Source organism: Cicer arietinum, chromosome 8 (assembly GCF_000331145.2).
Source record: "Cicer arietinum cultivar CDC Frontier isolate Library 1 chromosome 8, Cicar.CDCFrontier_v2.0, whole genome shotgun sequence".
Taxonomy (NCBI): domain Eukaryota; kingdom Viridiplantae; phylum Streptophyta; class Magnoliopsida; order Fabales; family Fabaceae; genus Cicer; species Cicer arietinum.
This window is the reverse complement of record NC_021167.2, coordinates 28,039,796-28,049,839: the sequence shown is the minus strand read 5'-3', so window position 1 is coordinate 28,049,839 and position 10,044 is coordinate 28,039,796. Positions and strand designations below refer to the sequence as shown.

General features: G+C 27.0%; 1 protein-coding gene across 1 annotated transcript in view; it reads left to right on the top strand.

Annotated features, from left to right (window-relative positions):
* Positions 1–6,681: 6,681 nt before the first annotated feature.
* LOC101489163 (hexokinase-1-like) overlaps positions 6,682–10,044 on the top strand; it is a 7,643-nt gene continuing 4,280 nt past the window's right edge. Inside the window, exons 1-3 of the mRNA XM_004512996.4 lie at positions 6,682–7,154; positions 8,635–8,785; positions 8,876–9,058. Coding sequence (XP_004513053.1) covers positions 6,880–7,154; positions 8,635–8,785; positions 8,876–9,058 — 609 coding nt within the window. The 5' untranslated portion in view covers positions 6,682–6,879. The remainder of the gene's footprint in view (positions 7,155–8,634; positions 8,786–8,875; positions 9,059–10,044) is intronic.

Genomic DNA, 10,044 nt, shown 5'->3' with positions numbered 1-10,044 from the left:
TTTTTTTTTTTTTTTTATAAGCTGACTCAACAAAGTCTCATCAAGCCGTTTTACTCAAGCTTTAAGCTATTTGGCTTGTTTTCAACTTCATATATGCACACCAATGTGCTTTTTTTGTTAAATAGTACCACCCATTCGTATTTAATTAAGATCGGTCTAACATATTTAATGGTCTAAAGTAAATTTTGTAGTAAAAACTTTTAAATAAAAAATAACATTAGACTTATAAAAAATAATCAAATTTTATTGTATATAAGTTAAAATTTGAGTTAAAACATATATGAGGTATTTATTGTGACCAATTGAGCTATGTGAACATCTATGTAATTAATTTGTCATATTATATTTATAACTAAATTAAATTTCTTATGTTTTTTACCTTAAATTTTGGAGGTGAATGTTTATCCAACTTTCTATTTTTTTAGCTTTTTCCCATATTTTAATTTCGGATAATGTAAATACAATTATGGTTATAGAGTCCAAATTATTAATTAATATGATTTTGACCACTCATTTTCTAGTGAGAAATATAGAGAGTTAATAGTACGTGGTTAGTTAAGCATCAGATCCTTACCAGAACACCTACCCTACCCTCAAAGAAACGACACAAAATGTAAAGTGGATGGATTCCTTATGGCACTGCTCATTGCTTCCATGTAGGGTACCTTTTTCTTAAATGGAATTTTAGTGTTAAATTAGTTCCAATATCATTCTTCTTTTGCAATGATATATATAAAAAATGTAGATTCCTTAAACTTAGTAAAGATTTCTCTTTACCCTACATACTAAGTAGTGGTCCTGCAAACTTCAAAACCAATGTTTCTTTCTAATATAAAATATTCCATTATGAAGCATAAAATAAATTCTTATATTTTCTAAAACTTTATTGTATGGTTTTAAATTACTTTCTACACCTTCAATTATGACTTTAATATTGCACTTTTAGAAATTTTTGTAACGGTATTATAATCATAGTTGCATTAATTATATTTATTCGATTTTTATTATGATATATAAATTTACACCATAATTGCATATAATTTAAAATTATATTCATACGATGATGCGAGGAATTTGAGTCATAAGAAAGTCACGATTTCAACTCATATTTAATTTTTAACAAAATTAATAATTAATTATTAATATTAGTTATTTAAAAAAATTAAAAATATATTTTAATCTTAGCAATGTCCTACTTCTAGAGGTTTTATTATTTACATTTTTCAAATAACAAAAAGAATTAATCAATTTAGCACCACTCATTGTAAATGGAGCATATATAACAAAGGTTATCTTGTGTTGACAATCTAGCTAGATATATTCATGAAAGAATCAAGTAAAACTTTCAAAAGGGTGGAAAAAAATTCAACCAAAATGTAATGTGGGAATGATTATAGTTTGATATGGTTGGATTTTGAGGGGTCATGCAATTTTTATTGTATTTATTCTATTCAAATTATAATTAGCCTACAATATATACAAAGGTTTATAATTAGCTAAGAGATATATTTATTTATGAGAATAAATCTTGCATAGTCACAAAACTAAATATAAAGTATTTAGACACATAAGTACATACTTTTTCTGATAATAATAAAAAAATTAATTTTACTTTTTATTGATGTTTAAAAAAAATATTACATTCATGTATGTACTAAAATATTATTCATTTGATCTTGTAACTATAAAAATAACTCACGGAATAGTTTCGATTGAATTCCACCAAACCATCAAAAGGGTCACAATCATAAATTAATATTGTTGAATTTCTTTTGTTGCTTTAGTGATTCCCTCCAATTTATGACCTTCTTAATTATTCAAAACCACTTTATAAAAATAGTATTATTGTGGTACAATTTCCTTTGATGCCAAGACTTGTATGTCCAAAATTTCATTTCACATAAATAGTAAGTGTTCTAATAAAAACTATTCCTGAATGTCCCTATATCAATTGTTCAATATCAAGTTTAGGCATAGGCAAGCATCACATGACTATTAATATATATATATATATATATATATATATATATATATATTAAATTTTTTACAATTTAAATTGTTCTACCAATTTATTCTTGAAGACAGAAAATTAATTTATGTTTTAATTTTAGTATTTATTACATATTGCAAAAAAAAAAATAATTAAAGGTAAGCTATTACAAAAATAATTAATAAACTTAAATAAATAAAAAGTCATATTAAAAAGGAACAAAAAAAATTCAAAAGAATCTTATGTTTACGAGTTGATATATATATAAATAAAGAGAGAGAGAGTATTTCCAAGAGACATAAATTGCTGTTTTACTAGTTGCTGTGGAATTAGGAGAGACCAAAATTATAACAACTACCTATTGATGATAGATTACCAAAAAATTGAGATATCGCATTTCAATAAAAAAAATTATGATATTAATTAAAAATATTTTTATTTTTTTATATATTTAATATTTAACTTATTTATAATTGATGTGAATTTACATTTAAATTTCAATTATCTTTTACTAAATTAATTGAGCGCGATAGCAACCACAAGTTAAAGATCTAAGATCCCAAAGAAATTAAGATATTATATCTCCATCAGAATTTTAAAGACATTAAAAATATAAATGACCTCTTTTATACATATATAATATTTAATAAATTAATTTATAATCGATGTGAAATTAATTTTCACGCTTACATTACTAACATACATGAGATCATATCAAGATGTCAAAAAATAATGAAATTTTGTTTGCTTATACAAAATCTAACATCATGAAAACTACTTGAAGAAATCTTTATTTAGAGTTGATAACAAGTAACTATAGCTTGAAAAAGAAGTATTATATGAACAATAAATTGAGTAAATTTTTTTGTTCCTTTATATAAACAGTAATTGGTCGAGGATATTGTGTAGCTTATATGGTTCATATTTACTTGTTGCTCTCACAAAGTTGTTTTTATTTCTAGTCCTCAACTATCATTAACTACTAGGGTGGCCTACACAATGCTACCAATAATGGTAGCATATATCTTGCTACTATTATAACATCATCCTTTGAATATAAGTTACTCTATATGATTATTTGGTATGTGTCTAATCAATTTGAATGAAGGATAAAAAGATGATGATATTAATGGTGGGGCGGGGTTGATTGGGAATTATTGTCAAATCCTCAAAAAGATATTTAAAAAATTAAAGAATGGAAAGTTATTGTCCTTTATTGACAGTTATTTTACAATTATTTCATATAAAATTTAAAATATTTTTTTTAAATTATAATATTAAATTTTTATTATTAAACTAACAACATTAGACAAAAACAAAGTAAAAATTTAAAAAAATTAAAAAATTTAGTAGCCGCAAATTATATGTGAAATCATTAGAGAAACAACTAAATAGTTAATATACTAATAGTTTTTTTAGTAGCCGCAAATTTTATGTGAAGACTAACATATTTTGAATTTAAATTAGCCTTCAAATAAAAATTTTAAATAGGGATTTATTCTTATAAATATACAGTTTTCTATTTTTAATCTCTCTTTAAACATTAGTATATTTATATATATGTATATAAATTTGTAAATATAGGACTTTTAATTTTAGTTGTTTTGTTTTAATCAATGCAGTATTTGTTTTCATTAAAATTGTTTATTAAAATATATACTATATTTGATTTTAACCTACCCATTATGAACTACATAAGAATTAAAATAAATATATTACATAAAATAATTCTAAGGACCAAAAATATAATGTATTATATTTGTAAATACGAAAAACAAAAATAAAAATATACAAAATAAATAAAATAGTAATAACTATTTTTCAATTCTTTTCCAAAACAAAGTTATGCATTGAGCAGAATTACAAATTTGATTGTAGCAAACGGTGCCAAATTATCTATCGATAATAATTTGATTTCAATATATATATATATATATATATATATATATATATATATATATATCATAGGTCAATGTGGTAATTATCTGATCGCATAAGCATAATCATCATAAAGAATAGATTGAGGTCAATCATGAGTTCACCGTATTTCAAAAATTACTTATGCAAAATCTTGATATCTAACTTTCACTCAAGAAAAAGAATTAAATAATATCGCAAGAAAAAGAATTAAATAATATCGCAAAAAAGAATTTAAATAATCAAATAACATTGCATGCAAACATCAGCACAATCCTCTAATATATTTATCTAACTAGTAAGTGGTGCATTCTCTTTAATTTCATCCCTTTTATTATATTTTACTGATTAAACTGCCTAAAGTCCTAAAGGAGGTTATTGGTGACAAATGACAATAGACACATTAGTGGTTAGGATGGAAGCATTCATACACTTTCTTTTATAAACAAAATATATTAATAAAGAGTATATATAAGGGATATTCAAATCCATCACAAAGCAAATTATTTTCACAATCCACATTATTCCCCCCATTGTTCCTAAAATCATGCATTCATTTTTTAAGTATACGTTTAATAGAAAATCTAAATTCTTAAAAAATCATTCTTTTGTTGCAAACTCGAAGCCCTATTTACTTGATGCACACTCAATTGAATTTGTCTGTTGTAAGCTTTACATATATAAACTCTCATCTATTTAGATGTTTTTTTGGACTTCTAAGTTTAATATAATTGTTTTGTATGTTTATCATATTTCACTAATGTTTATTGTATTCTTTTTATTAATTAAGTTCAATGTATTGATGTTATTACTTTTGAATAGATTATATGAATCTGATTTGTCATTTATAATTAAATTTTGTGTATTTTTATTAAATAAACGATGTTTATGAATTCTTAGATTAATTGTCATTTAAGAAACTATCAAAATAAAATTAATAAAAAATGTAATAAACTTTTTATAAAAAGAAAATAGTATGTGTGTGACAGTTTCAAACCGTCGCAAAACTGCGTTTGGGGGCAGTTTCAAACCGTCACAATATTCTCTAGAATAAGAAAAAGAAGCACAATTAACAACAGTTATAAATTGTTGTAATATGCATTGAGACAATTGGAACGACAGTTTTTTTAACATTGCAAAAGAGGCTTAAAATGTTGAACTCTACATCACCTGAAGAACTATCATATGTTTTTCTTGTATATTTATATCAATATATATAAATTTATTTGTTGAACATTGCATGTTTTATATTTGATCTATATAATACCAACTTTCAATCTTTTGGTCAATTAAAAAATTTATTTATCAAACACGTTTATATTTATATATATATATAAGCAGTGGATTCAAAATTAAAGAAAATGTAGGGGTGTATCCATTAAACATGGGGTATCTATAAAAATTATCTTGATCCACGCCAATCCAATACCAATGGGTTTAAGCCTGTCCATTGTAAGCTCGACTTTAAACCCAACGGGCTCAAGTGGGCTTTCAATCCAAACAACACCTACTTGGAGCTAATTCCTTTCAATAAAGTCTCCATCTCCATGAAAATTAAACTATTTACATTATTAGTATATTTAGATATACTTTCTCTATAAATTAGATATCTTGGTGCCCATGGTAGAGATTAGAGACTAATCAAGTTAAGTTAGATTTATTTGAATTTGTTTATTTGAAGATATAAATATGTGAGATTATTTAAAAGAGCTTTTGAAATAGCTTGTAACATATTTAAAAACTGTTTTAGTTTGTTGTCATAAACTTTTAATAATAATTTATGAGAAAAGACTATAGTTTATATGAAAAATAATAGGACTTTATTTTACTTTGTTATAAAAATAATTTATACATAAATAAGAAATGATGTCATGAAAAATTCTCTTTGAGTTACAAGTAATAAGTTTATATAATCCATTAAACTTATAATAAATGTTTGTTTAATTAAACTTCTAGAATAACTTATCTTAACTCATTAATAGATACCTCAAGATATTCAATTTTGCTGATTTCAAAATCTAAATCAAACATAATATTATTGATATTAGCTATTGATATTCTATAAACACTTTAAATTATTTTTTAATATTAAAATGGTATATTAGATATATCTACTATTTATATTTATTTTTTAAGTTCTATATACACTTAAATATCATTTATAGCATAGTATCACTAATAGTTAATTAATAAATTAATATTTCTTATATCTATTTATCAAAACTTAAAAATATAAATCAACATTGATATAAAACTATTTGATCTCTGCAACTATTATTGAAAAGAGAATAATATTTTTTTTTAATAAATGTTCAATAAATTCTAAAGTCTATTTTATGTTAAACTAGACACTATCTATTTATCTTAAATTTCTTTCATAAAAACTACTTGCATATGTTTAAAACAAATACATAAAATTAAAATGTAGCAATTTTTTAACAAATTTATAAAAAAAATTTAAAAAATACACTATTAGTAATAAAAGATTGATAAAAGAAAACAAATCCACTTATTATTATAGAAAGCTAATCAAACTACTTCTTACTAACATTCCTTTTTTGTTTTAAAAAAAAAATACATTGTTGATTATGTTACTATATTCATAAAAACAAACTTCAAAATTAAACTATTACCCTAAAGAAAACTTCAAAATTAAATTAATTTCTAAATATAGTTTTCAAAAATATGTTTCTTTCACTAATTTTGACTTGTTGTCATTTAGATTTACTTATTTATTTATTTATTTATTCTGTTTTTGGTTTCTTTTTCTTTTTTCTGTTTTTGGTTTCTCTCTTTTGTCATTTTCAGACAATGATGAACGAATAAGAAATAATCTCTGTAATTTCCAATCAAATATTTCGATTCGACCCATTTTTCACCTTCCTACGACGAATCAAAAGTTTGTATCTTGTTGTCATTGCATCGTCATTTCAACCCCTGACTCGTTCCTCGACTCAGTTTGTGACTCAATAATGGAAAAAGTTGTTGTAGGAGCTGCGGTGGTTTGTGCGGCTGCGGCGGCGTTTGCGGCTGCTACGGTGGTGTACCAACAAAGAAAAGGGTCATCTGGAAAGTGGGGTATGGCTGAGGATATTGTGAAGAGGTTTGGTGAAGAGTGTGGGACCCCAATTGAGAAGTTGAAGAAAGTTGCTGAAGCTATGGTTTTTGAAATGAATAAAGGTCTTGCATCTGAAGGTGGTAGCAAGCTCAAGATGTTGATCTCATTTGTTGACAATCTTCCATCTGGGTTCTTCTCTTTGCTCCCTAAAATTTTCAATATATCAATCAAACATTTTTTGTGTTTTTGTTTGTGTTTTTGTTTTTGGATGTTTGTTCAATTTTGTAACCAAGTGATTTGGCTCAAGAAGCTTTTGTTAAGGATGACATGTTCGGGAGAACTCGAATTGGAATTCTGGTTGGAACAATTTTTTGTCAGAATTTACTTACCTCCAATTGAACTCTAGATTACTAGGGACTCAAACGATTGTGTGTTTTGTGTTTGGATGTTTGTTCAATTTCGTAATGCGATTGATTGATCTCAAGTGGTTAATGATTTTTGGTTAAAGACGAATTTCTTAGGAGATTTTGATTTCGAATTCTAGTTGGAACAATTTTTTGTCATACTTTACCGGTTAAAGACGAATCCTTTAGGAGAATACGAATTCTAATTCTAGCTGGAACAATTATTGGTTAGACTTAATTGTTAAAGACAAATGGTTTAGGAGAATTCGAGTTAGAATTCTAGATGGAACAATTCTTTAGTCGGGCTTTACTTGTTAAAGATGAATCGTTTACAAGAACCCAAGTTCGTATATTAGTTGGAACAATTTTTAGTCGGACTTTATTGGTTGAAGATGAATCGTTTAGGAGAACCCAAGTTTGAATTCTAGTTGGAACAATTCTTTGGTCAGACTGTACTGGTTAAAGACGAATCGTTTAGGAGAATCTGAGTTCGAATTCTAGCTGGAATAATTTTTGGTCTATGAATTTCTGTTCAATACTTGAGAATTAGGCTTTCTTGTTTTTATTTTGTTTTTATGAATTTGTTTGTTTTACATGCTTAGTGAATCTCTTATCTAGTTAACTTTTCTAATGATCATTAATGTTGGATAGCTCTATGTGAATTTTTTTCCTAACTTTCCTACAATTGTTTGTTGGATAGTCATTGTCAATGTTTTAAATTGTCCTTGTACTGAATGATGGAACACCTTGGAGCTGTGATTCTTTACATCAATTCGGTCAAAAGGAAATTGAATACAAACCGAATCAGAAATAGAAAGTTGTAAACTTAAACTGAAATTATGGAATAAGTAACTACTCTGTTAGCAACCATTTTTTTTTTTGCAACGTCCAATGTTAGTAAATAGTATTGTTAGTATTTTGATGAGGGTGGGGTCGAACCTACAACCTAATTATTTATCATATAACAATGTGGTCCCTTTATATTGGCAGACAACAATTGAAAAAATTGGTTTTTTTGGATGTGTTAGTTCCACTACATGACAACTTGAAGTATATGATTGTTTTTGTTATGTTCTGAAAACTCTAAGGAAAGAGGCAGAAAAAGGAAAATTGAATGATTGAGTATTACTTTTGTAATTTAATTGATAAAACAAATAAATAATGAGTATTGTGTCAAATTGTCAATCATTTGAACTTGTCATTCTTTCAATTGTTCATTCCTTTTTGGGTATATTTTGCTTTTAACTTTGTGGCATTATTTACAGGAATGAGAAAGGAATGTTTTATGCATTGGACCTTGGTGGCACAAACTTTCGTGCCCTTCGTGTGCAATTAGGTGGAAAAGAGAAAGGTGTCGCCAACGTAGAGTCCGAAGAAGTTTCGATTCCTCCTCATTTAATGACCGGTTCTGCGCATGTAAGTGTGTAATGAGAAAATCTATCAAAGCATTGAGCCTTCCTAGTGCTTAACACGATACTCTTAAACATGTTAGTTATTTCACTACAGGAATTGTTCGATTTTATCGCGACATCTCTTGCAAAGTTTGTTAATTCTGAGCCTGAAGAGTTTCATCCTCCCCCCGGAAGAAAAAGGGAATTGGGTTTTACCTTCTCATTTCCGATCAGACAAACATCGATTTCATCTGGGACTCTAATAAAGTGGAGTAAGGGTTTCAACATCCAGGATGTGGTAATTCTCGTTACCTCGATTGTGTTACATTCAAATTTAATTTGCATCCAATTTTTCCTGATGTCATTTGTATCATATAATAACTTACATCAGGACGGGGATGAGTTTATTAAAGTTATTACCTATAATGTCATATCATCTCATACTTTCCTAATGTCAGTTATTTTATCATATGTTTAGTAAAGTTATAACCTACATGAATACATGTCTAGGTTTTTTTTTTAAATGTGAATATTGAGATGAGTACTATAATCTACCCAGACCCTATTCATTGTCATTCTAGTTGAATGTGTGATAGAACACTGCAAATTAAGAGAAATGAGGGCCCAAATAGTGGGGTCCACTCAACCAAGTCACACACTTCACGCACATTCAATTTGTTGAATGATGGATGGGAGAAATAAATGCTAGTAACAATGTCTCTTATTCTACTGATATTCCATTAAAGAGGGGGAAGTGAGAAAGACATTCAGTTTCAAGAAGGATGAATGAAAGGAATAAAAGCTAATTAATAATGTCATTTATTTTATGTTATAAGAATGAGGGAATAGGAAGAGGGGAGTCATTCAGAAAATATTCTAAGAAACAATTAGGGGAATTCTTTCTCTGGTTAGGAGCAATTCTGATCTAGTTTAGGAGTTCTTAGAACTCTGGTTTATTTCTTTTTCTGCATTTTCATATTTCCAGCATTGTAAGAGCTTCAGAGCTCGTCAATTCAAGTTAATAAAATTCTGTTTTCTATCATTGGTCCGACCTGCCGGATAGAGATAGAAGCTAGCGAAACCGAATGCCACCGAAAATGTCTGACAAAGTTGAGGCTTTAGAGATAAGAATGGCTGAGATGGAAGATTCACTGCGTCAAACCTTGGATGAATTTCGTCATGCTATTTTGACAGAGTTTGCAAAACTGTTGAATCGGCCTACACCTGAGGTGTCCCAGATAACCGAGGGGCCAATTACGGAATACAAGATGGCAGTGAAGAAGG